Source organism: Chroicocephalus ridibundus, chromosome 10 (assembly GCF_963924245.1).
Source record: "Chroicocephalus ridibundus chromosome 10, bChrRid1.1, whole genome shotgun sequence".
Taxonomy (NCBI): Eukaryota; Metazoa; Chordata; class Aves; order Charadriiformes; family Laridae; genus Chroicocephalus; species Chroicocephalus ridibundus.
Window position 1 is genome coordinate 13,908,552 of NC_086293.1, and position 27,649 is coordinate 13,936,200.

Sequence of the window (27,649 nt, forward strand, 5' to 3'; positions counted from 1 at the left end):
TGTTGAAGCTGTTGGTTGTGGCGTATGAAGCTCTGACGCTGTCCGTACTGTTTCCCTTATATCCCTTCGTGGTGGTAATCATGGCTACCACCCACAAGATCTTCGCCATTGGAAACTCTATACAGGTCAGCAGTCCTGGGAGTGATGTTTCTGGAGAAGCTCTTCTAGCTTCATACCTCTACCAAAGGTCTTACTTAAAGAAGGGAAGGAATAAATACTGTGCTAAATCCACATCTCTAAGAGGAGAGAGGGATGCAGTAGCCTTTGCTAGTGGCAAGGTGATAGGAAGAGATGCACATAAACCACATGCAGTCCATGGCCAGAGGAGCAGGGGAAGCTTGGGTGTTTCTTGCGTTGACACGATGAGGCCGCAGCCTGACCAAGAGCTTCTCGCGGTGCTCACAAGGCCTGTGGCCCAGGCCAGATGTTTTGCTGAAGCAACTTGACTAATAGCTGGACACATCAAAAGTGGGAGATTAGCATCTCTGTAATTTAAAGTATTTTCCTCCCTCCTCTCCCCTGAGTATACTGATGTTCAAGGCTGCCAAAAGTGCCTATAGTCTTGCCTTTTAAGTCAAAAGTATATGGGAAAGACTGTTTTAGATATCTCTAGATGCCCAATTTGCTATATGGTGTATAACCATGGGTACATCACATTGTCTTAGCTGTTCTGTATGCAGATATTATGCCCATTTTGTGAGTAAGTGTCTGTGGAGCTGTTCGAACATAGATTTTTATTACTGCTTGTTGGAGTCATAATTTTGTACTCTTGTCTTCCAAACCCATGTTTCATCCAGCAAGCCCCTAAAGGCTTGTGAGACCATCACCTTTTCGTATTTTGTCTGAAAAGTCTTAGCGCGTAGTTCCGTGTGCCAAAAGCCGCATACTATGTTTTCCTAAAAATTACGTTCAAGTTGCCAGAAAATTGGTGGGAACTTGCAATTTCCGAGTTACAAGTTCACACGCCAACTGCAAAAGGAGAAAAGCCGATGTGCGAGGTTTTGCAGAACCCTCAATGTCTCCTTTCCGGCTGAGCTCTAATCTGTGCTCCCACCGGTGTGGTGTCTGCAGGCAGCCTGAGCAGGCACCAGGGCTGGCGGCTCTCTTCCAGCGTGTGGGCAGCCCGAGAGGCGCAGGCACACGGCAGGGAAGGGAAAAATAAAAAAAGGAGACCAAGATGGAAACTCAGACTTGTGAAATAATTTCAGCCACGCCTTGATGGCTAGGGAATGGGATTAGCTTGATTTTTGGAAAAATACAGGTTGGGCAATGAGAACAGAGTGGATCACCAGAGATCGTTTGTAAAATGTTCTGTGTATTTAATAAGTCTTGAAGCAACAGCTAGAAGAGATCCCTTTGCTGCTGCTCATGCTCCCCTCTCAATCCTATAAAATAAGTTTTGCACATCTTAATTGTACATGCTTAAAATATTTTAGGATTTAACTTTTTTATTTCATTTTTTTAAGTCTTCGGCGGTTGCATGTTTGATATGGTTTTGTTATCCTAGATGTTATGTTATGATCTGGCACACAGAGCATTAATTCCTTTATCAGCTCTATTTCCTTTAGAGTTGTTCATTTAATTGAGCTCCTCTGTGTATTTCACAAAACAAGATGCATTCATTACAACTTGCAGACATCAGATAGTATTGTAACATGTTTCAGAAAAATAGCACTTTTGTAGATAGTTGTGGAAATTTGGTGTTTGGTTTATTTTTCAGATGATGGGAGGAAGCAGTAGCAGAATTCTTGCATGCATAATCAGTAGGAACTTTCCAGAAGCTCTTTATTCTAGCTGTTTTCTTCTAAAGCTGTGTTTATTCTAAGAATTCGGCTGAGGCAGTTGAAATATGTGGCTGCAGTGTAGAACAAAATACACTGTATGTTTTGTTACTCTCCTTGTTCTGCTTTGACTTGTGCAAACAGTTTTAATCCAAAGGAAGAGATCATACCGTCTGTGACTGCAGTATCGTACAATACAGTTTAGGGTGCAAATTACCCTCTTACGGCACATCCTGACATTGAATAGTCTTGTCTTGAATAGATTATAAATAGAGTGTATCCTTCTCTTTCACAAGCCCTTGGAACAGGAAGCCACATGCCTTGGCTCTACAGTGTTCAGGAGCCAGCACATCTGTGTGACGATGCACCTGCATGTGGCTGGAGATGTTCAAATACTGTCTTCTGTGCAGATTTTGAACATTAAACACACATCGCTGGTTGTAAACAGCCCCACATGCTGCTGGGGATTCAGCACCAGAAAGGACACTTCCAGAAGCACGGAGCAACCTCTGCCGAGCTTGGCAGTGATGGACCCTTCCAGTCCAAGGCCAAACAGCTTCTTTTGGAGAGGTCATGGAGCCACAGCACTGTTTATTGGGAAGCTCTCTGTTGCCTTGGCATCATGCATGGGAAAGATATGGGCAACAACAGGAGTGCTCACGATTGCTGGCTGCTGTTGTCCGAGGCAAGCTGGAGAGACTTATTGGGTGTTCAGTTGCTCCTCTCTGCTGTTGCCTCTCCCTCTCCCAGCCATCTCTGCTGGTTGCTCAGAGATGGGCATTGCTCTTCAGCCATGGGTGAATGCAGAAGAGGGATTAAGAGCTTGGCTTCCTGCATCCTAACTCAAAAGTAGGCATATGTGCTTTTTTTGGTGAGTAGAAACAAATCGGTTTCGACAGAGCTTTTTTAGGGAGTTTTCTCAGGCACAGGATGAAATTTTGAGGTGGAAAAAATTCATGCTTTTTTTTCCCCCTCTATTGGGACAGTGTGGTGAGGACCAACTGTATTTTTGGGTGCTTGGGATCCATGTGTCACTGTTGAGCATGTGGCTGTTGAGCAACATGTGCAGTACGTATGTATCTCCAGCACAGAAATGTAGTGGGGTGGTATCCGTGCTCTGGACCCAGACTGGAGCTGTTCCTGGGAAAGAAAACATCAAGACAAATCTGGGGAGGAAAGCACCTCTTCTGTACCACTTACTCTGGTCTGGCTGGTGCTCAACTGGTATATTGGGTACTTTCAGGGTGTGTACGTGTGTTAGCTTGCGCACCAATGTTCACAGGCACGTGTATGGTTTCTCTTCAGCATCATGCTGTCCTAGCTGTAATCTGATAACCGTAGCCCTTGGACAGGGCAAGGCAAGGAGACTGTGTATGTTTCCACAAAAGCTTAGCTAAGTGCATTTTTCTTATTGTATTATGGGCCTGATTCTTGAGAGGGGTTAGATGCTCTCAGTTGTGGGTGCTCAGCATTTTTGCAAGTCACCCTGCTTAGAAGTTGGTGGTTACTTTTTTTTAATAGGAAAAAGCATTTTTCCATTTGCTTCTCCGTAAAGTGAAACCACTAAAGAGTGCCTGCTTAGTTTTCCACACACAAGCCCACACTGATGGGAGCACGAGAGGGACTGCAGGTCTTAGAAGGTTTTAAGTGTGTGAAAACAAGGAGTCCTAGTGAAAATGGTTTTGCAACTTAATTGTAGCGGGTGTGCCTTTGTTTGCGAAAAGAAATGAAAGTGCTGGAGGCCGAAGTGCTTTCTTTATCCTCCGAATAGTGACGACAGCAGTATAAACTTCCCTGGCCAGTTTTGCCAAGGTGCCCGAGACCTGCAAGTCCCTGCAAAGCTTGGGCACTCTGCGCATTGGGACCCTTCCCATGGGCTTTGAGCCTTGAGCCACCCATCCTTGCATTGCTCTCCAGGAACGCCATGTTTTGCACAGTGGAACCTTTCTTCGGCTCCTGAGTGCCCTTCTTAAAAGGTGGTTTGTTCATATCACGTTTGGGGGAGCCAACGTTGTCTTTTACGATGGTTTTGAGATTCATGACTTGCCCTCTGGATGGAGATGCAGACCTCCACGTAGCCAGCATTAAGCCTGTTGAGGGCAAGGGGCTTGTTCCTCCCAGCATGCTGTCTTGAACCCTTTTGGAGTAGTCCATGAACCCCTACAAATCTGCTGCCTGGGGGCCGTACCCACTGCTGGCTTCTGCTTCAGCCTCCTCAGCTACCCAGTGCCCCATAGAAACGCGATCCATTTTAAATAGATGCTGTTTGCAGCATCTTGGACTTGCTGCGTGAGGATGAGAAATGCTAACATAAATTCTTTAAATAACATCTAGTAGTGTTGAATGCAAAGAATTATAAAACATTTTTATATTCTGAGACTCATTTGCATCTTCACATTAAAAACTGGTTTTCTTTTCAGGGAACGGTTGCAAGATCTGATTTGTTTTGAAATCAAAGCTAAATTTGTGTTCTTGCGTTCCTCTTTGCCCTTCATTTGACAAATTTTTCTTGTTCTATAAATACAGAATTGTAAACAAGGGCTAATCCTTAGCAACAACCTGGAAAGTTAACATTTCTCTCCAGCTCCTATTATAATTAATTCAGACACTCTGAATATGATGTGATTTACACATAGTATTCCTAAGGCCAGGAGGTACTAATATCTTTTTAGAGAACTGAGGAAAAGAACATGCTTTTGTGTGCACCATGTAACATAATTGCACTGCATTTTCTTTCCTAAGAAGATGTTTAAAGATGCTTTTTACTTTACATTTGAAAAATGGAAGGCTTCTGCTTTTGCATTTGGCTGAAATTGTCTTAAATGTGTTTTCCCTCCTGCAGCAGTCAACATTGTCAAAACATTTTGCAAAGTACATTTTAATAATATGGGTTAAGACCATCATTATATTAATTTAATTCTTGGTGTAGGTAAATTCTTAAAATGCTTCCACTTTGTCATAAAAGTTTTTCACAGTAAACATCATCTGTTTTCCCTGTGCAGAAAAGAGATAATATAGTTGATGAAAGGATAAATCCCTTGTGTTAAATTGTTTAAACATAGCTTGAACAGTCTTTCTCTCATGGTCCGTCCTTTTTATTTTATTTAATTTTAATTTAATTCTGTTTTGTTTTGTTTATATTTGTTCAGGGAGTGTTTTTTTAGTGTTAATCTATGTAAGCCCCATACAGTTGAAAACTGCAACTCCCAAAAGGCTGTGATTAAAACATTACGGATGTAGCAAACCAGAAATGCAAAAGGAAGTTTACATTAGATTTTCTTCATAAAATATTTTATTCAAGTTTTGTAATACCTTGGTATCGTGGTCAGCATTGCCATAAAAATTCTGTGTTATATGGAATGATACAATCTGTGAAGCATTTCCCATTATGTAGACACCATGTCTTTAAATTATAGCAATTTCTTAAGATTTTAAAGCAAAATGAGCTCTTAGAAGTGTGATTAATAGCAGGGAATGAGGCTAACACTGGGTCATCAGTGGCACTCCATTACAAAAAAGGTTGGACTAATAAAAGCATCCATCTATTTGACCAATAAAGCATTTGAATGATATGCTTATAGTTTTTATCATACTGTAGTTACTTTGTACCGAATAAACTGTGATTTTACGTGCTGGAAAAGGAGCGTGGAACAGGCAGCGTGGCTGAGGTGAGAGCAGTTGTCTTGAGTAGGGAAATATCAGGACTTTTATGTGAAGCTTGATGTTTTCAGAAGCCTTCAGGTTGCGTTGTCTAAATTTTTGAAGCTGCTGTGCAATATCTAAATCCCCCGTGACCCGTGCCTGCCTGCCCACAGTTGTTCGGTGAGGCTGGCCCTCGCTGTCCTGCAGGGAGGGGAGAAAGGAGGGTATTGTGTGTAATCATTAATTCAGAGTTAAGTCCCCGGCAGCCCCAGACATCAGAAATATTCTGCTGAAGCACAGGAAATGGGGCAGCACTTCTGTTTTCCTGGTGTGCGGATGCCAACCCTGTCCTCAAGTCGCACCTTTCATCCTGCCTGCTATTATGCTGTCAACCTGATGTATTAAAAAATACAAGGTTGCCTGAACAATACTGCATTTGGATTTTATTTAAATACCTGTCTTATTAGTAGGTTGTACTGATTTCATGGGATTGAAACTTACTTTTTTTTTTTTTTTTTTTTTTTTTTTACATCAAAAGGCTAAACATTTTCTGAAAAGGAAAACGGAGGTTCTTGGCCAGACATAGATGTCCAGGATTTGCTGTGAAGAAAAGTACCAACTATTCTAACACTTGTGAAAAAATGATGAGCCGGGAGGCTTCCGGCCACCATGCTGCTTGCACGTGAAATGGCGAGGGAGGGGAGATCAGTGGCAGGGCCAGCTGTGCCCTTGGATGCTTCATATATTCAAAAGTGGGATGATTTTACTCAGTGTTTGGTGGTGGTGCTGGTGCTCATCAGAAGGTAGTGGCGAACCAGGTAGGGGCCACAGTGTATTTGGGAGAATAAAAGGACCGGGGGTATAGACCACAATTACGTCTTCTATCCCTATCTGACTAGTGCAGCATCTTAAAGGGCTTATTTTACATAGGAGAGGGATGAAGATATTTCCGGAGGTCACACGCAAGGATTGTGTCAGGGCAGGAATGTAACCCAGAGCCCTGGATTAACCCCACCGATAGGACCATTCATCTTGTCTCCCTGGACTTCAGATCTTTCCCGAAATCCATGCTCAGGAGAGAAAAGTTGCAGAAATCTCCCTGGAGGAGCGTTTTGATGGGTAACTTCTTGAGCGTTATGGGAATAAGAGATGGGAAAGGAAAGGTTTTCTGGAAGGAGGCAAACACGGGGAACTTTGGCGTCTTGAGCACCGTGAAGGCTAATGTCACAGTGCCTTCGTGCCAAGAGTGGACATTGCATGGGGAGCAGTTGGGGTCTAGAGGTTTCAGTTGTGAGAAGACCACCTTAGAGGGGCTTCTGGCCCTGCTTGGGTTAACGAAAAGTAGCTGGGGAAATCTGCAGAGATGAGAGAATGGTGATGGGGAGGCAGAAGCACGAGGGCTGAGCATGGTAGAGAGAAAGGAGGAGGAAGAGGGCTGAACCAAGCCTCGCTGCTTTGGCCTTGCGTGTTGCTGCGTAGAGAGTGCTACGGGGCAGGGGGCTGGCATGGGCATGGATGTGTGCATGTAAAATCACACATGTACATGGTCATGCTGGGCAGATTAAGTTGTGTAGAAAGCCATCATTTTGCATGTTTGTTCTAGGGGAGAAATGAAAATTTTTGCATCCCACCTTTTGCAGTTGCTGATTTTTAAAAAAAAAATGTAAATAGAGATCTTTTACATCACTGGTTTGGCCGGTAAATCTTGTTTTGTAAAACACTTTCAAGTGTTTTCAACTCCTTTCTTTACCCTTTATCAGAACAGATGCACAGCTACGTATTTTCCCCTGCTGCCTGTTGTCTTGAGGTTGCACAGCAAGACTGCAAAGGCTTTTTGTTTGTTGTTGTAGAAGGGGAGGAAAAAAACCCTCAATCCACAGAAGAGTTAACAGGATTTCACTTGATCTGCTCGTTTATGCAATGAGTAATGCGAGGTTGGTAACAGCAAATTGTTGTTTATAAGCAAACATGGCACTGTGTAAACAAGAAGGCCTGGTCCCCAACTGGTTTGATTTCATGGTGGTCAGCAGCTGATGTATGTAACGTACAACCTTTCTGCTTCTCGAAATGTCAGAAGAATGACTATTTGTTTGTCTTGAGTTCTTCCCAGCTGTTTACTCTGTAATGCATTTGCCTCAACCTTGATTCCCTAAGAGTGGCCCCTTTCTCCTCCCTGCTCTGTTTACATTAGTCCTGCCCCGAGTGTCACCTATGAAATCTGTTGATTATTCCACCTGGTTAATGTTAAATTGCTCTTGCAAGATGATGTGTTTGTTCATAAACACAAATGCTGGGCCCCTTGTTTACTGTACCCATGGCAGCAATCAGTTATTAAACAAATATTGCTTTGTTTGCGGGTGTGAGCAGCAGTTTATCCTGCAAGGTCTGGAAAAAAACCTTTAAATGCTGGGATTTTGATAAAGGAGAAAAAGGGGAGCTTGTCCCTGGAATGTGGCTGAAACTCACTTTGGTTTGCTTTGCTTATCTTTAACTTGGGTGAAGGGGCTAGAAAGATTAGCAAGTTGTTTGGTTTTTCCAAGAGATTTCCTTAGTGTAATGATATCTATCCAGTTGTTTGCTTTTTTCAGAAGGGAGAGAGCACTCCTGCAAGACGACTAGCACAGCGGTAGACGGCTGATGGCTAGAAAATCCTGCATGGAGCAAACAAGGAGTTAGAAGGTCTAGGACAAAGATATAGGGCTATGAACCAGGTAATCACACCAAAAGTACAGCCTTGCATTCTGTGTCAGCGTTTGGTCGGGAGCTTTTTGGTTTCCCTCTTTTCTCATGTTGGATTTTAATTGATGCATGTGCCCTCGATGGAGTTTGAAAAGGCAAAGCTTTCGCTTTTATTTCTGAGGAGATCTGAGGAAAATCTGTTTTAGAAGCAGAGCCGTTTGAATGGACAGAAAATACCAAATTTAAAAACGCGCTCTGTTGATCCTCCTCCTGTGAGTGAGATGACAGAGCTGCTTTTCTTCTTTTTATAACTGGAAAACTGCGTTTACATCTGCTAATTTTTGTATGCTGGCTGGTTTGCTCTTTGGTTTCTGGGAGTCCTAATTAGAGAGCGCCATCCTGGCAGTTGTTGCTTTTGGGTTGTTTTGCAAATGAGCAAGAAAAATTCACTCACACCATCTTTGTTTTTCAGAATTATTGTTTGTTATTGTTTCTGAATAGGGCTTGGATTTCAAATGCCAGGCAGGACCTGTTAGCACTAACAGTAAATTGTTAGGGCTTTGCACACAAAGGGGGTAAACTCTCTTAGAGTGACCTTGAGAAAGAAATGTCAACTCTTTTTGCATGAAGGTGGTGTCTGTTTCTTTATATGTGAATTAAGCTGTTAAAATACCTTGAATATACATTTATAAGAAGCTTTTGAAGGGTAAAATTAAATAATTGTCCTTTTCATCCCTTGGAAAAGCAAGCAACAAAATATGCACAAAAATGTGATATATTGTATTCGCTAGCTCGCACCAGTGGTCCAAACACATTATTCGGTTTGGCTACTAGAGCGATGTCGGGGCTGGAGGGGAAGCAGGAGGTACCTGAAGTGTGTAAGTGCGCAACCTGGTCATTAATTGACTCATGTTACTGCGATGAATCAAACCTTCGCTGCTTTAAACTAAGTGAAAATAGTGAAGTGAAAATTGTATTGTGCAGAAGTATTGCAAAGTTGCACCTGGCTTTGAGGTGGTTTTTGACTTCTGGAGGCTGGTAGAGACTTCAGAAACACTTTAATGGAGATAAGCGTGGAGGGTGGGAGTCTAATTCATCTACAGCCAGCACTTGGTCTTGCAAGGTTTGATATCATCTGATTGTAGTGGTGCTGCTGCTGTCTAGTGTAAACTGACTGTTTACTAAATGCAACTTTGTCTTTTTGCTTGGTTGAATAGTCTCTCCTGTTTTTCTGTGAGGCAGACTGTGAGAGTTTATGTTGAAGCTCAGAGCAGTGTGCATACAAACAAATAAGTCCTGAGCTGTGAGAAATACCTTGGCAGTTTCTGTTCCTGTTTTACCCGAAACCGCGGGGAGCCCCGCACGCTGCTGTGCCTGGGCTGGGCTGTGCAGGTGGGTACCTCCCGAGAGACACCAGCCGCGAGACCGGCACCGAGGCAGCTCTGCAGCCGCTCTCTGCCTCACCGTGCTGCGGTTAAGTGTCCTTCCTTCTGGAGGGGTTTTTCCTCTAGTGCTGATGGGGCTCATGTCCACACAGTAGCAGTTGCAGAGTCATATGGTACAATGAAGTATGGTTTCTTGTTTGGTTTGGGATTTTGCTGCTGCCCACCGTTCCTTTCCTTCCAAATAAACGATGATCCCAGTGATGGTAAAGATGATTTCTGTCAAGCTCACGGCTGAAAGACAGTTTTCCCCAAGAGAGAGGAAGGAACCTCACTCTGCCGATGATGGTATGTAAATGATTACATCATATTTGCCAGTCGCTTGGAAGTGGCCCAGCTCTAGAGCTTTTATGCAGCTATGGCATGAGCTTCATGCTGAATATGGATTTTAATAGCTGTCAAGCTGAGAGTCGTAGATTGAGATAGAGCTGGCTTTGTAAAAGGGGTTTGTTTATCCAAGGTGAGACTGGGAGTAACTTCTGTATGGATCTTTAAAATGAAGGGAGGATGCAAAAAGCTCATTCAGGGAGAAGTTGAGTTGTCCATCATCTTTGCCTAATGCTTTGGGTCTTACTTCAAGGAAAGGAGTGAGGCCTGTTACCTTCACAGCTTGGTATGTTTTGGTGCATTAGCTTTTCCTGGGGACCAGCTCTAGCTCTTTTGAGCAGAGCAAATGGTAACCTTTTAATGTCTGTTTCAATTAATTTTCCTTGGATTTGCTTGTTCTCTGTTCTTACTGTTTGTGGTCAGCAAAACCCTCAGCAGAAGAGATTTCCTTAGGGGTAACTGCAATGACTGATTCTCTACGAAGTTTAAGTTGTTTGACCATGATTTCACAATAAGTCAGTGTGGCACAAGTGGGATTAAGCTTCTGACTCTCCTTCCCTTCTCTTCACCACAGCCGTCTTAAATTTCAGCTCCTGCAGAGTATCAGTCAGCCTTTCACTGAGCTGCCTCCAAATGATTTCAGGTTCCCGTGGCCCTAATGGTACACGCTGCTGCTGGAAAGAGGTAACCCAGACAGTACAAGGCACGCACACAAACAGTGAAAGAGGTTGTGTCATTGTATACAGCTAAATAAATAAAAAGTTGTGGCAGCTTGCATCCAGACAAGGAGTAGGAGTAGGTGAAGCTAGCTACTTAGGAGACTTGAGGGTGGCAAGTGGACTTAAACTCTGCTAGATGTTCAGGTTGGTGGAAGTTCAGCTTCTCAATGGAGTGACCCCCAGGGAGTACGTAAGGCAACCCACATTCTTCTCCTGTTGGCCAAGGTGATGTGCTCAAGCACATTTGGAAAGCACTGGCTTTTCACTCACTGAATTGAGTTATGGCTTCATGTTTTCCTCCTCCTTGTTCCTTTTTACCTCCCTCCCCACAGATCAGCATCACCAAGTAGCTCTCCCCCCTCATCGGGAGGGCAGGGAAGGGGAGCAGCCCCCTGTGAGCCGGGTGCGGGAGATGTGGTTTGTCTCAATGGGGATGCTCCAGGAGCAGCATGATTTGTTTCCTTTCCCCGGGGAGGCTCGGCACATCACCTTTGCAATGTGCTCAACCTCTGCCAACCCCAGGCTTGGGACGAGTCCAGCCGAGAGGAGAGCACCAGGGCTGTGCCTGTGGCAGGAGGCAAAGCCGAGGATGCGCTGTGGGTAATCCCATTTCCTTTGGACCCTCGATTTCCTAAGCAGTAAATGAAATTTCAGATTTTAGATACGTCTAGACATATACAGTGCACGATAAAGTTGATAATACATTAATCATTTTTAACAACAGGTAATATGCATAATTTATGGTGTTACAGTGCTATCTTTTTTGATATTTATGATGGATAATGCTCAGTTTTTGCCCTCATATTACTGCTTTAAATTATACCACAAGAAAATTAATGAGAAAGTAGATTTATGGGTTTCATTTGTTTGTCAATTCGGAAATTAATTGGGTGTTAATTTTAGCCGTCCCTCATCAGACCAGGTCTTTAGTATGTGTGCATTACTTTGCATTCATTGAAGCCTACCTCCCATTTACTGTGGGTCACTAGCTTTGCATACATTAAAATAGCCCTCAGGCTCATTCTCTTGATTACTTTTTGAACTGCCATGCATTAGAAAATTTACGCCTTTCTGTTATAATTATGAAAATTCGCTATTGGAAGATGGTGCTTGCATAACAGCAAGTATACAGTCTTGCTCAGCGATGTAAGATCATATAGCAAATCCCAATACGTTTTTGTTCTAATCCTAGAAAATAGCACTCTCGACAATCTTTGTTGTGCGAGTTTCATCCTTTGAAATTTCAAGGATCCATTTTAATGCATTGAATTACCTCTTTAAGCTGAGGAAATATCAAAGGATTTCACCTCATTGCTGTCTCTTTGTTTCCTCTTTCCACACATACCGTGCATGTTCCTCCCTTGCCTTGCTCCAGGTTTGCCTCTCCTCCTCCAAACACCGCTGTCAGACGTGACTCAGCATCGCTTTTCAGGACAGCAGAGCCTAACTCACTCCATGCCTTACTATTTTGGTTGATTCTTAAAGATCATCCTTAATTGCTCTTTGAATCCCCTTCTCCTTTCTCATACTCCTGCACAATTCGGCAACCACCAGTACTGTGTAGGCGAGTGGCCTTCAAAGGGGTAAGCACGAAGTTTTATCCAAAAAGTACCCTAATGTACTGACAGTTGATCTATAGTTAGTTAGTACATAATTATACCTAAAATACACCCTGTCAGCAGGATAAATGACGGCTACTGAAAACTCTAAAAGCATGACGGGTATTCACCCATCTGCAATGACGAGAGCTGAGGGGTTTGTAAGTTGAGAAAGGCTGGTGAGTTCAGCATGATCTGATTTAGTTAAATCATGCCATATGTTGGGATGGCTCTTTCTAATAGTCGTGCTAACCACAAACACAGGCAGAGAGAAGTCATCTGGTCCACCTGGCTAGTTTGGACTCCCCAGCATTATTTCTGTACTTAGCGTGGTGGCAGCCCTCGAGCTGCTCATGTGAAGCTGGCTGATTCACAGTTAATTGTGACATGGTGTAATTTAGTAAATGAGCAGCTGAACATCTGTACGCCTTCCCCCATGGTAGATCAAAGCCTTACCTTACACAAGGCTTTTAATTTCCACTAGTGAATTCTTTTTCTTTTACTGAACTCATGGATGGCGGGACGGTGCTGCTGGCCGCCTCACTGACCTAGAGACAAGCTGTCAGCTGGAGGAGATGGGTGTTCCAGCATCAGCCGGAGACCGTCAAAGCATGTTCCTGGAAAAATTCAGAAGTGATGGTGGGGTGTGGAGCCCAAGGCGTTTTTCCCTGCGTGGCACTTGCTCCAAAGATACCAGGACTAAAAGGGACCACCTGTGAGTTGGGCAGTGGTCTCCTGAGAAAGCTATTGAGGTACTTGTTACTGATAACGGGCAGCGCCAGGAGTGCCAGGCTGCTTCTGCGTTGCTTTTGTACCTGTGCTTGCAGGTAGGAAGCAGCTTTGCTCGTGCTTTGTGTAATGCCTTGCTGGTCGCGTTCTGGAGCACACTTTGTTTTCAAGAGGTAAAATCCTGCCTTTGCAGTGTTGCATTGTCATGAAATGCTTCCAAACACCATTTGGGTTTTTTGGTTGTTTTTTTTTATAATTATACAGAGAAGTGCTCTAAAGTTAGTCCTGAGCTTGCCTTTGGGGAGCTCCTTGCAACAAATAGGTAAAACGTTTACTTATAAACCATGCACATCTGGATAGTATGCCTGATGGAGAATTTAGGACTAGATCTTGCCATTTGATCACTTACTTAAAACTGATTTTACCATTAACTCTTCTTTCTGTAAAAGTAGAAATACATTTTATGAATCTGTGTTGTGTTTAATTTACATGTCCTTTCATGGCTGGGCCAAGTTCTTTAAGGGCATTTATTCTGCTTCATATAAATAATTGATCAGCTAAGTTAATTTACTTCTGCCTGACTTGGTCAACCTTAATTAACTGCCCTGGAATAAAGACTGAACTTTTTGTTAGCTTAAAATCTTTCACAAATGTGACAAAGAAGGGATATATTATGACAACATTTCTGCTCTAGCACTGTTCCCTGGGGACAGAAACGTTGAATTATCTTTCTGTGCATATATATATTTGTAAACACCTCCAAGTACTAATAGCTGAAATAAAATTGTCAGCTTTGGAAGTAACTTTGAAACACGCAAGCCACATTCTGAACGTGTAGTCCAGGCTGAGTCTGGAAGCATATTAAAGCAAAGACTTTAAGGCCCAGAAGACCCCAGGGGTAGTTTTTTAAAGGTGATGAGATGCTTAAAGATGTAGATTGGTGCTTATTCAGGACTCTTAAAAATGTCTCGCCAGATGCCTCCATGGATGGTGAGGCATCTAAATACATCTGAATATCAGTCCCTTAGTCTTTCAGACTTGCAGTAGGTCCTTATTCTGATGGGTGCTTCAGTCAGTAAATCCTCCCTCATGCTGACATTAAACAATGCTGCTTAGTCTTTAGAAACTACACTACGAGAAGAATTGCAGAAATTGCACACTTCAGTGCCCACCTCCTGCCTACTAATCTCCATGCTTAACCTTGCTCATCTAAAGAGTCCAGTGGAGCTGAGATGTGTATCTGCAGCATCTGGTCTTTGTGATGTTATGGACTTTTTTTTCTCTCTCTTTTTTTTTTTTTTTTTAATGGATTAGCACAGAACATTTTCAAAATTAGGATTCCTTCAGGTTCTGTCTTTTTAGTTCAAAACACCGACACTGGAGTCCTCAGATCATTTTGATTCAGCCAAAGTTCACATCCGACCTATGTTTTTTCAATTTTGACCATGCCCTTAAGAAATTAGCTCTCCCCTACTTCTGTGCAAGTCATCTGGAAGATGATTAGCTGTTGTCCTTCTATTGACGGAGTTCCTTGCTTTGATTCCACTCCACTGAAATTTTACTCCACTACCTTGAACATACTATATTCACCGAGGAGATCGGCCAAACTGTACGGCTCTGGCTTTGTATTTGACTGTGCATCAAAGCTAGAAAAGGTTTTGTGCAGGTTAAGATGGGAATCTTGAGAAACTGATTACCATTGTGAGATTTTTAAACCAGGCTGACATTAAGTCGTATAAGAACAGTTTCTTTTATTTTGTGCTCCTTGATTTCAGGATAAAATTTTACAAGTTGTTGTTCATACAGCAGCTTAGCTTTGGTCCCTTCATAGGTAAAAAACATCTTGTGTCACCTTTAATAATCTTAAAAGTAATTCCCTGTCCCTTCTAATGTGAAATATCGTAGAATTTTTATTTAAAAAACAAAAAAAGGTAGATACTTACACTGGTAAGAAACCATCTGTAAAAACACATTTTCCTTTGAAGAATTGATATGAGAGTCATTCTGCTCTTTAGAACGCATGAGATGAATGTGCTCTTTTGCCATTAAATTTAAGTCAGAACATGGTATCTTGTATGTCATGGAAGCTTTTGTGGAGCACTGTATTTCTTATAGTAAATCATTATGCAGAACAGCTTCTTCAGCACTATTTTGGTTACTTGGGGTTGTAATCAGACCAGAATCACAGTTTGTGGTACTAGACCTGAAGCTTCAGTTTAGCTCCCACAGAACCTAATCATGTTGCATAAAGTCAACCTTGCTTTGCTTTTTTCTTTCACAATTTTGAATGACAGACTTCACTAATAGGCTTCTGTAAGGCCCGCTCCTCTGTGCTGAAGAGAGACAATTATCTCAGCCATTCTCAGTGTACTATCACCTCAGCTCATTTAGGTGTGCTCAAAAAGACAAATAATAATCATTCTTGCAGAAAGCTCTCGCAGGTTGATTTTCGTGACATGATGCTTAATGATCAAACCAAACTGTGATTATTTATGTCAACTCACATTTGACTACAGTGAAGAAATAAACAGTTTTATCTTTTCTCCCTTGAAAATCCTGTTTTCTATTGGAGGCATTATAGCAAAGTGGATTTGTTTTGTATTGGTGTCCAGTTGAAGGTATATTGAAGTTGACTGCCCATGAATGGGTGTTCTTAAAGCAAAATTTGCTTCTGCTTTTAAAACAATTTTTTGAAAGTCCAACCATCACAATTTTCTTTTTCCTCTTTTGATGTTCTCTTTGCAAACTCTGTTTCCAGCTCCATTGCTGTGATGGCTGCTGCCGATTCTGCTGGGTATGTTACGTAGGGTGGGTACAGACAGTGGAGGGGCCAGGACAACTGGCTGGGGTACTTTGAAAGGTAAAATGGAGAAAGAAATTTGTCATAGAGAAGGTTCTCAAGAACTATGATCTTTTTTTTGTGACCAAATACTATAAATAATGCTCCTTTTCTCAGTCCTACAGGTTGGAAAAATTGTAGCAATTTCTACTGTTGTTTCTTTCCAGCAGCATTTTGCAATCCCACAGACAGTAAATAATTTCTTGACCAGTTTCGTTGTGAATTATTTTCCGTGTCCTGGAGATATTTCGCTCAGAAGGGCAAGCCAACAAATCGTGATCAGGCAGTGATAGATCTGCTCCTCAGTGGTGCACATTCTTCTTGCTGCTGTCAGAGGCATCTTGGAGCTTTGGTTGGTGCTTTCTCTGACCCTCCTTAGCAGTTTATCCAGGTTCTCGCTTTTAGTCAATTTGTTGCATCAGAAGCATTGGAGAATGAAATGTACTTCTTTACTACTTGGGCACACTGGTTTTGGCATCTCTTTTCACCATGGTACCTGCTGGAGGCACCTTCTACCAGTTCTTTAGTATGTCCTTCCTCCGTTGGGTGTGGTCTACGTGGTGGCGACGTGCCACCCACTGTTTGCCATTGGGCATCATGACAGTCAAGGCATGAGTCTCTGGGTTTAACCTCCTAACTCAATCTTACTTGGTGGTCATCCTTCTCCAGATCGTCTGCTGAGGTAAATTAATGTAATGCTCTATTTTCTCTAGTTGAGGCTTGACCCCAAATTTGGATGGAAGCAGAAAACAATTATATACATCAGTTCTTTCTTCTTGATTTATCTCTGCTTAAAAGAGGTGTGTCCTTTTTAGTAGAGTAGCATATAAAAACTGGATGGTAAACCTTTGAGTAACTTGTGAGCTGTCTGGAGAATCTCACTCCTGTCTCTTCTTGCAAAGCAACCTGTGCCACGCAGACGCTGCCTGGTGCGTAATCCAGCCTCGCATGTTAGGTGTAAACACTTATTTAGACCTTATCATGCTTGTGAGTTTTCCTTATTAGTGCCGAAAATGAAAACCACACCTTTCTCAGTCTGTGTTGGAGCAGAATCATGTTAAAACCCAAAAGCATTCGCTAGTGGCGTTGGGAAAGCCATAGGTTAGTTTAGATCTCTGGAGCTTTTAGAAGGGAGTTGACAGGAGCTTTATAATGAGCCCCCAAGCCCTTTTGTCCCCTTGCATAATTCGAAGATCTCGCAAAACAGACTGAAAGAAGTTTCCATAGACCAGCTGAAATTTATTTAAATGTAATCAGAACATTTGAATCTCTCCTAGCACTGTCCATGTGCTTGGGCAGCCGTCAGCATGAATAGATCCCGTCATGATTGGAGCAGGGTCCAGCTAATGAGTGGTTCACCTGCCTCGGACGTGAATCAGCAAGGAGTTGTTAATGCCGGAGCGTGGTGGTGACAAAGCCCTTGTTAGTCAGCTGCTTCTCAGTTATGACATTTTGATTATCAGCCGTATGGATCATCATTATGAACATCTGAAGCTAACAAATGAAGGAGAGGTCTGGTATTGGTGCGTTGGGCTGGAATGTTATCTCTATGTGTGGGGTCTGATGCTGAATGTCACCTAGGGCCAGCAGACACCTGGACAGGAAGGAGGAATTGCTGTCTCCAGCGGGTACCATGCCTTTGGTGGCCGGGGGCTCCAAATTACACACGTGTGGAGTTCCCAGGGAAAGGGTTTTCCCCTGGTACTTTTCCGTTGAAACGCATTGGTTTCTCTCACCCTTTCTGACTGATATTTTCCCTTACATGTTGGAAAGGAGAGGATTTTTCTTCTTCGTTTTTATTGGGGGTAGTTACTGAGTTCAAACAGGTTCTTCCTTAAATATAAAGTATCTTACTTTCAAGGTAAACTACCCCGCACAGAGGTATTTGGCTCATGTGTGCACGTGGTGAGTTAACGTGGTGTAGGCAATGTGCTCGGAGCACGCAGCTTGGCCTACCGTACCCCATGTTTCCGTGGGTGAGGGTGAGAAGAGGAGCACGGAGGGAGGGAAGGATGGGCTGGTGGAAGCAGAGCAGGTTAATAACGTTTAAATCATGTAACTTGGGATCTAGCCGCTAGGAATAGCTATAAAACAACTCATCAAAAGATCTCAAAGGTTTGCAGCTGAAAACCTGACATATGTGCTTTGTTTGGGGGGGTCGTGTCGCGCGCAAGCCTTGCCAGTTATTTCCCAGACGTATGTGAATTCCAGGAGCTCTGGAGCACTCATCCTTATCCTTGTTGTGGGACCCACGACCCGCACCCAGGGACAGGCATCCACCATGAGTCGACAGACATGCGGGCTGGCAGTGAATAGCTGTGGCTACTAAGATGTTGTTTAGCCAAATAATGCAGGAGGCTCTTCATTGTAATCCCGTAGTGCATCCAAATCCATACCCAAGAAATTTCCCAAAAAGACTAATTTTCTGAGCAGTTGAAGCAGTTTGCCCCAAACAAAAAACTAACGGTGTCCAGCACATCCCAGACTCAGACTAAATTGCTTCAGAGAATAAAAGGTGCTAATTTGGCAATATTGTGATGTGAATGGAAACTGCAAAAGTGAATGCTCTGCTTCACCTACCTGCCCCTACAAACCATATACCAAGTTTTTGATATTGTCCATCATCTGTTGCAAAGAATGACTCATCCATTTCAAAGGAAAGCATCCAGATGTAACTAGAGAAATTTAATTATGGATTCTGTGTATTCGTTCAAAAATATTTTTTTTTCTCTAAGGGAAAAAAGATGTTGAGCAAATAATGCTATATTTAGAACAGAACTAACTTACTAAAATTATAGCTGTACCAACAGATAAATAAACATAAACTAGTAGCATGAACCATTAATGAAAGATAAATCGTATGAAGGGAAATGACAAATGTTTACAGTTTTGGCAGGATTTAAAACAGGGCATGTCTCCTTATATACAGCAACTGTTTTAACAGCTGCTTTTTTTTTTTTTTCCCCTCCCCTAAATTATTTCAGGTTTTTGAGTCATGATGCAAGAATCTGGGACTGAGACAAAAAGTAATGGTTCAGCCATTCAGAATGGAGCGAGCAGTGGCAACCATTTACTAGAGTGCAGCCTGCGGGAAGTGAGATCAAACGGCGAGACACCTTCAGTTGAAATTGGGGCTGCAGATTTAGCACATCTTCAGCAACAGCAGGTACTGTAAGACGTATTACAAGTTTCCTACTTACAGAAAAAGCATGAAGCATTTAACCCCCTCCCCCCCCCAGCCCTTTGTATTTGCCAGTCAGAGGATGCTTTTAGGACTTGCCTACGACATTCTGTACATTTTTTGTCCATTGGGGATTGCAATCGTTAATGTAAAGGGAAACATTGGACTTTTCTTCCAGGGCTCTTTTTTAATCATTCCCTGGAAATACCCAAAGATCAGGGCTTGCTTCCATTGCCTGAATGTTTTGAGTCTGGTGGCAGCGATTGGGTGAACCGCTGTATACAAATAACTGGTTTCCAAAATATGTCACTGGGTGGAAAATACACTAATGTTAAGTTTTGGTTTTGCAACAAATTTTAGTATAACCTAGCAACCTCTATCAACAGAATGTTTTCTATTAGTGAGAAAGGCTGCGGAGGTATCAGCTGCGGCAGAACGTCAGAATAAATAAATAGATACATCCCGTGTCATACTCCTCAATTCAGAAGAATCAGAACCAAATTGCATGTTTTGCCTTTGTATGTTAGTTAGTGTATTTTCTGGGAAGTGACCAAGTTCACCAGTGTAAATTATCCGCGTAATATGTTTTGTCTTTTTCTTTTCCCTGATAAAATTTTGAAACCCTCCGAGGAAATTTTACACCAAAGTGCTGGGCATGTATCATTAACGTGTTTGGGAACAAAGGCTGCAGCGGAGCCATCGTGAATACACTTACGCCCAACCTGCACTTTCTCTAATGCAATAAGCATTCTTAAAACCTTTTAAATAAGCGATTGGCAGCTGGTTAAGACTCCCCTAAGTGTACAGGGATCTTTTTAGCAGGTTGTTGTGGAGAAGAAAAAACTTGCACTCAAAAACAAAGCAAACGGAAGGCTTGCGGAGGAGCAGGGGACCCTGTTTGCCAGCCTAAGACAGAAAGCTGCCATAATTAAACAAGTCAGAAAAATGGATGATACTAAATGCATAGACTTTGGTTGTTTCAGTCATTTTCATCCTACAGGTTTTTACTTGAAGTGAGAATACCATCAGTGAGAAAATCACAGCCATGCTGAATTCATTACTGCAGTAGTCACACAAAACCACGGATAAAATTTCAATAACTGCAGGCCACAGTTGAGTAAACAGTTGCACTGAAACTTAATTCCTGTTGACTTTTCCCTCATTCTTCGCCAGGGGCACATTCTGATTCGTAGTGCAAAGACAACAGGGGTTACAGCTTTGATTAATATAGGACAGTAGAAGAGGAGTGGAACTGTAAAGTATGTTCAACACAAAGGTCTCGTCTTAAAAAGGCTTCATATCAAAATGAGTTAATTATGCTGCGTTTTCCATAGGAGCACTATGGAATTTTCCAATGCTCCTCTGTGCAGAGGGAAACAGAGGGGGGGTCATGCAAACGTGCACACACACGTGCACATGGTAGAGCAGAATTGCTCAGACCTCTGCTCTTCCGCTCCTGCCACCAGTTATGAACCTTCACTGCCGGCACCTTGTGCCAAGGCTTCTCCATAGCCATCCAGAGGGCTCTTGCCACCTCAGATAACGTTGTAATCTCCTGTGTAATGGGTTGTGTCATTCAACAGCCGCCCATTTGGTCAATTAAGGAGTGGCACCAAGTCATTCCTATGGGGTCCTCCAGCCCTCCCCCAAACGGTGCCCAGCACAGCTACGAGCGCTGCCAGCCCCTGTGGGAGCAGGCCATGGGGCTGGGGGCAGGACTGCCAGGCACGGCTTCGCTTTCACACAGCTCGGATTTTAGCTTATAGTTTATTTATCCTCTGCCAGTACAATAAACGTGGTTGGGGAGCTTGCTTTCCTCCAAGTTCTTAAAAGACCTTTATGTTCTGTGTTTGAATTCTGCTGTTAATTGGTTTTGATGACTAACTTCTCCATGGAGTTTATCTTTTAAAAAGCAAGTTGATTGCAAAGTTTAAAACAGTTATTAAAAAAACCAAAACCAAACAAAAACTGATAACAACAAAAGGGTAATCAGAGCTAGCATAAAAATATCAATCTTTGTGTTTGGAAAATATTTTTAAATGCTGAAAAGAACTAAAACTCGTTGTTTTCAGACAGCTAATGCAAGCATTTACAGATACACATACAACATGGAGCATAATGTTTAGATGTTTCTCCGTATACAACATATGCTCTCAGGTCACTTAACAGAATGCGTTCTACAAAACGCTTCGTCAATACAAATGAATGAGTTCTGAATTAAACAGCTATTTCTTAAGAGCATTTCATTCAAATCTTTTCTTTTTGCCACCTGGCACTTGTTTTGTTGGTAAAAAAAAAATAAATCAGCAGCGGGTAGTTTGAGCTTTGCTGTTGTGGTTCGTTGTGTATTCCCATGATGAGTGTGGCTGAGCAGTGAAACCTGGACATACCATGGCCCGTGTAAAGCATCCATGCTGACTTTTGGTTCGCATTTTTTGTGACGTTTATGAATTATTATTATTATGAATTATTAATTACTGGTCTAGTGGGAGGTGTCCCTGCCCATGGCAGGGGGTTGGAACTAGATGATCTTTAAGGTCTCCTCTAACCCGAACCGTTCTATGATTCTATGGTAATTAATAAGGACTACTAGTTTTGTTAGTATGAGAGAGGAAAACCGAAATGCTTCAGGTTCCTTAGGAAGTTTTAATGGGTTTACAAACTTGTAAGTATTTTACTGCGGAAAAATATGGAGTACCACAGATGTTCATATGTTTGAAGGAACAATGTATGGTGTGAGCACTCTTGTAGTAAGTGCAGGAAGGACTTGTAGGACAAGTTTTACGCTTCCCATGTCATCTTAGGGTGAGTCTGCCATGCAAGGAGACAGTGAGTGACGTGATGCTAAATTATTTTAGCATTAGCAATCTTGTAAAACGTACTGTTAAGCTGGGAGTAGCAACAAAAGGAGGGCTAAGGAGAATCTCCATCCTTTATTGGATGCAGGGGGAAACATAGTGACAAAGGATGAGGGAAAGGCTGAGGTACTTAATCCCTGCTTTGCTTCAGTCTTTAATAGTAAGACCAGTTGTTCTCTGCATTCCCAGCCCCCTGAGCTGAAGACAGGGCTGGGGAGCAGAATGAACCCCCCATAATCCAAGTGGAAATGGTGAGCGACCTGCTACACCACTTAGACACACACAAGTCTATGGGGCCACATGGGATCCACCCAGGAGTACTGAGGGAGCTCACCAAGCCACTTCCAACCATTTTTCAGCAGTCCTGACTAACTGGGGAGGTCCCAGTTGACTGGAGGTTACCAAATGTGATGCTCATCTACAGGAAGGGCCAGAAGGAGGATCTGTGGAACTACAGGCCTGTCAGCCTGACCTCGCTGCTGGGGAAGGTTATGGAGCAGATCATCCTGAGTGCCGTCACGCAGCACGTACAGGACACCCAGGTGATCAAGTCCCGTCAGCATGGGTTTATGAAAGGCAAGTCCTGCCTGACAAACCTGATGTCCTTCTATGACAAGGTGACCTGCTTAGTGGACGAGGGAAAGGCTGCAGATGTTGTCTGCCTAGACTTTAGAAAAGCCTTTGACGCCATTTCCCACAGCATCCTCCTGGAGAAAGTGTCTGCTCATGGCTTGGATGGGTGCGTTCTTGGCTGGGTAAAAAACTGGCTGGCTGGCCGGGCCCAGAGAGTTGTGGTGAAGGGAGTTAAATCCAGTTGGCGACTGGTCCCAGGTGGTGTTCCCCAGGGCTCAGGACTGGGGCCAGTTCTGTTCAGTATCTTTATCAATGACCTGGATGGAGGGGATCAAGTGCACCCTCCGTAAGTTTGTGGATGACACCAAGTTGGGTGGGAGTGTTGATCTGCTGGAGGGTAGGAAGGTGCTACAGAGGGATCTGGACAGACTGGATTGATGGGCTGAAGCCAGTGGTATGAGGTTCAACAAGGCCAAGTGCTGGGTCCTGCACTTGGGTCACAACAACCCCATGCAGCGCTACAGGCTTGGGGAAAAGTGGCTGGAGAGCTGCCTGGCAGAAAAGGACCTGGGGGTGTTGGTCGACTGCTGGCTGAATATGAGCCAGCAGTGCCCAGGTGGCGAAGAAGGCCAACAGCATTCTGCCTTGTATCAAGAATAGTGTGGCCAGCAGGACTAGGGAAGTGATTGTGCCTCTGTACTTGGCACTGGTGAGGCCACAGCTTGAGTACTGTGTTCGGTTTTGGGCCCCTCACTACAGGAAAGACACTGAGGTGCTGGAGCAGGTCCAGAGAAGGGCAACGAAGCTGGTGAGGGGTCTAGAGAACGAGTCTTATGAGGAGTGACTGAGGGAGCTGGGGTTGTTCAGCCTGGAGAAAAGGAGGCTGAGGGGAGACCTTATCGATCTCTAAACTCCATGAAATGAAGTTGTAGTGAGGTGGGGGTCAGTCTCTTCTCCCAAGTAGTGAGCGACAGGACAAGAGGAAATGGCCTCAAGTTGCACCAGGGGAGGTATAGATTGGATATTAGGAAAAATTTCTTCACAGGAAGGGTTGTCAAGCATTGGAACAGGCTGCCCAGGGAGGTGGTGGAATCACCATCCCTGGAGGTATTTAAAAGATGTGTAGATGTAGTGCTGAGGGACATGGCTTAGTGGTGGACTTGGCAGTGTTAGGTTGATGGTTGGACTCGATGATGTTGAAGGTCTTTTCCAACCTAAACGATTCTATGATTCTAAATGTGGGGATGAGTTCTGCTATGTATAATAAAACTAAATAGCTCCAAGTGATGTTTGCCTTTGTAATCATGAAGTAAGAAAGCCAAAGCAATAAAAGTGACTCTTCAGGGACAGTACATCTCTGGAAGAGTTGGATAAAAATGGAGATACATATAGGAGAAGTCGCCCACAGAACCAGACTGAAAGGGAAGGAAAACCCTTTCCTGCGGTACTTTGGCACCTGCTAAAGGTGGGAGAGGTTGCCTTCCTGCTGTTGCTGACTCCACAGGTGCCAGTGTTCGGCATCTCATGGGAATGACTGTCAGGATGAGGTGGAATGGGCAGGGTTTTGGTGACTGGCCTATAAAACCTGGAGTAGACATGAAGATTACCTGGGTCACTGGACTTCGTAAAGAGATCAGAAGTGGGCGTCTGGCATGGGGTCAGGCAGTGGGGCTCAGGAGCTTGCTCCCACTGCGCCCATGGAGGCAGAACGAAGAGACGATCTGGGAGGTGCAAAATGGGTGTTGGAGTGACCCACAAGCTGAAAGTCAGGCCGGGCGAGGGAAACTTAGACAGAAAGTACGTAATGACTCTTGCCTATCAAGGAGTAATAAATACAGACTCATGGGGACAAACTTCCTTTTAATGTACATGATCACAGATTTAGTTGCTTCAGTGGTTTCTGACATCTACTCAAATAGAAGGTTTGATGCTTCAGTCCTAACCAGTGGGGTTTTTTTATTAGCTTATGAAATAAATATTATTTATCGTGTTTTATTTTTATGCTTAGGACTATTCATGAAAGTGTTCTTTACGTTATTAGCAGAGAAACAAGACTATGAATTGAACAAAGAGAATGAATACAAAGTTGAATTGTGATGTATAACAGCAAGACACCAAATGCTGCGTTGCTTGGTGGCAGAAATACAAACCTCTCCACATCAATAGCAAGATCCACTTTGATACCATAGCTTCAAGTACTGCCCCACGAGTATAAAACTCAGTATCTTTTGTCTAATCCAGAATGCTTTTGAACTTTTAGGAGGTATGACTTTAATAGTAATTTGTTGACAGATTAGCTGCAGAGATTGCAAAGAGTTTATTTTGCAGAACTGGCAGGCTCGTATCAGTGTTCTTTTAAGGAAAAAAAACACACATTGCTGTTTTGCAATTGCTTGCATTTATTGACAACCAGCGCTGAGCAGGCAGAATCGGAATGTTTGTATAATGTAAACCTATAGCTTGTCTGATGGAGTGTAGTGTACTTTCAGGTAGTGCATAGATTGTTTGATAAAAAGGGTTACAAGGTGACTGTTTATGACAAACGGGAATAGCGATACAAACGCAACTGGTACATGGAGAAACAAGGAGGAAGTTTATATAAAGAATTGTAGGGAAGTTTCTTTTCTTCACTTTGTCTTTGAGCTGAACTATACTGTAATTATGAATCGTCACTTCAAGCTTTCTGAAGAGTTTAGATAAATACTGGTTTTGCCACATGGCCACAAAGTAAGAAAAGAAGGTGGTTGGTTTGTTTTCCTTGAAAAAAAATGATGGCAGTCCATGTATTTCATTGCATCCTGGTTTCTACTTTTTACATTTTTATTCCACTGAATGTATACAAATGGAAAATACTGATTTGTTCATGTATAGGAGATGGTATAATGTTTGTTAGACATGAGAAATTTGGACTAGGTTCTGATGCTTGTGCGCAAATCTGTGAATTCTTCCCAGTCTGTCTCACTGACTGCAGTTGGGGTGTTTGTGGTATCGATGAGAAGATGCCACACTTGGTCCCTTTGGCAGTAGTTGTTTTGGGAAATGTTGAGATGTGAAGTGTTGGATTGAAGGAAGCAAACTCCAGAAGGAATTTGTGGTTTTATCAGACTTTGTTCATGTCCAAAGATGAGGAAAATGTACAAGAAATAGGGGGCTGGTGTGTTGTTGAGAGGCTTCTTTAATTGGGTAGATAAAATGAAGATTAGACTAGAAAGAATTCTGAATATATCAGAGAGTAAATTAAAGTAAAGCTTGCTTTTCTTTTTTTTTTTTTTTTAAATAGTTTGGTGAGTTTCGTCTTATTTCGAAAACCCGTGGGGAGAGGTTGCAAACTGCATCAGGAGTTTTATGGTCCCATTGATCATGATGTGGACTTATCTCTTTAGAACAAAACTGCTAAACTAGATCCAAGATAAAGTCTTTGTTTCATATTGACATAACTGGGTTAGACCAAATTTGTTTGTTAGACTTTGAGGGAGCGTCCGTGTTGAGTCATTTTGTCCAAACAGACATAAAACCTAATTATTAAACTGCTGTTGCTATTGAAAGAGCGATTTGAAAGTATAGATTCAACTCCATGCAGGCTGTGGGGATTGTGTCTGATTTTGTATTGTAGTACACTGATAATTGATGATTGCAACATGGTGAAAAGATTGCTGCATTTGTAGAGCTTGTGCTGTTTCATCAGAGAATGTGAAAAACAACTTTACGCTCCTCATAACTTTGTGTTTTTATCGTTCAGACTTTTCCCCCAAGTTCTCTGATCTCCCAACATTGAACGGAAGGTGACATGATGTCTTTTTAGTCATTCAAATCTAATAACTTTTAATCTGAAGGTTAAGTAGTGAGATATAAACTAAGAGATGATAATATCAATTTTATGTTCACTGAAGGGCACAATATACCTCTTTGTAGTAGAGGGAAAATTGTGCGTAAAATGTCTTTTGCTTCTCAGTGGAAAAGCTGTGGCTCTGAGAGCTTAGGAATGAAGCAGCGCTAGAAAAATTAAATAAGTTTTAACATAGGCTGGCTACCTTGCCTGAATTTTAGAATCAATGATTTTTTTCCTTAATAATTCAATTTTTAGATCTCTTGTCAATGAACCATGCTGAGAACATTCACGCAGCATTCTCTATCCTCACTATTACTAATGTCTTTGTTATAACTACTTATTGACATCAACAAGCCTTTAATTTTCTCTAACTGTTGAAGGGTAAGGGGAAACTACCACTTTGTTGCACTTGCTGAGATTTTTTTTTTCTTTCCCTTGGTTTTGTTTTATTTTGCTTCTAGGGTCTTTGATAAATAACTACATAAATCTGAGTCCTCAGAGCACCTTGACGTTGGCACCCAGAGCTCTGCAGTTGTGTGTGCAGATACAGGCGTGTACAGGCAGAAGCTGGGTCATTTCACATGTAATCACCTGAATTATGTGTACATCCAAATCCAGAAGTCCTCTTTAGGCTATGGATGTCTATTTCTATTTTATTTTATTTTATTTTATTTTATTTTATTTTATTTTATTTTATTTTATTTTATTTTATTTTATTTTATTTTATTTTATTTTATTTTTTTACAATAGCTGCTTTTACTTCTCCTGGTAAATTAAGATCATGCAGTAATCATTTAGGTTTATGTGGGCTCTTTGAAGAGATGTAACTTCTGAAATTATGTTTGCTGGTTTGGTTTTTTTTTAGCCTTGCATCTCATGTGAAAATTCAGCAGTGGTATGTTTGTTCCCAGCTGTTTTCGTAGGTGTGTACTCTCCCTTTATATTTGCTTATGCTTACTCATAAGCAGTAAAGTTACACATTCAGGAGTGCTGTTTAGGGAAACTTCGCAAAGGAATGCTTTAATGCTATTATCCAGCATGTGTATACACTGTGAATGTAAGTTCAGTAGGCATCAGATACAAATTAAAAGTCTATTTTGAATGATTGGTGTGATTCGAATTGCTAGAGACTATTCCTCCTCCGTTGATTTGCAGACTTTACGGGTTATCCAGTAAGTGATGCAACCAAACCTGGGATGTTGCAAACTTAAAATGGTAGTGTGCCTATGATGGTGTAAAGCAGCCTTTAATTCACATGGAACTGTTCTTCTTTGTGGCTTTTAATGTCGTAAAATGCTTAAGCATGTGCCTAAATGTTAGTGCGTGAGTAGTCTTATTAAAGTCACTGGTATGTCTCATGCCTGTAAAATTAGGAATGCGCTTAAGTACCTTGCTGAATTAAGGCTTAAAGTAATTTCACACTAATAAGAAGTTGCATGGATTGCTGTTGGT

At 42.4% G+C, this 27,649-nt stretch overlaps 1 protein-coding gene across 8 annotated transcripts in view; it reads left to right on the forward strand.

Moving 5' to 3' along the window:
- FOXP1 (forkhead box P1) overlaps window positions 1-27,649 on the forward strand; it is a 389,122-nt gene that overhangs the window by 205,259 nt on the left and 156,214 nt on the right. For 6 of the 8 annotated variants that reach the window (XM_063347894.1, XM_063347895.1, XM_063347902.1 and 3 more), the window contains one exon: window positions 18,741-18,922. In XM_063347894.1, coding sequence (XP_063203964.1) covers window positions 18,752-18,922 — 171 coding nt within the window. In that variant the 5' untranslated portion in view covers window positions 18,741-18,751. Of the gene's footprint in view, window positions 1-8,035; window positions 8,135-17,180; window positions 17,280-18,740; window positions 18,923-27,649 lie in introns of those variants that run through there. The other 2 variants (XM_063347900.1, XM_063347901.1) reach the window with 2 other exon arrangements.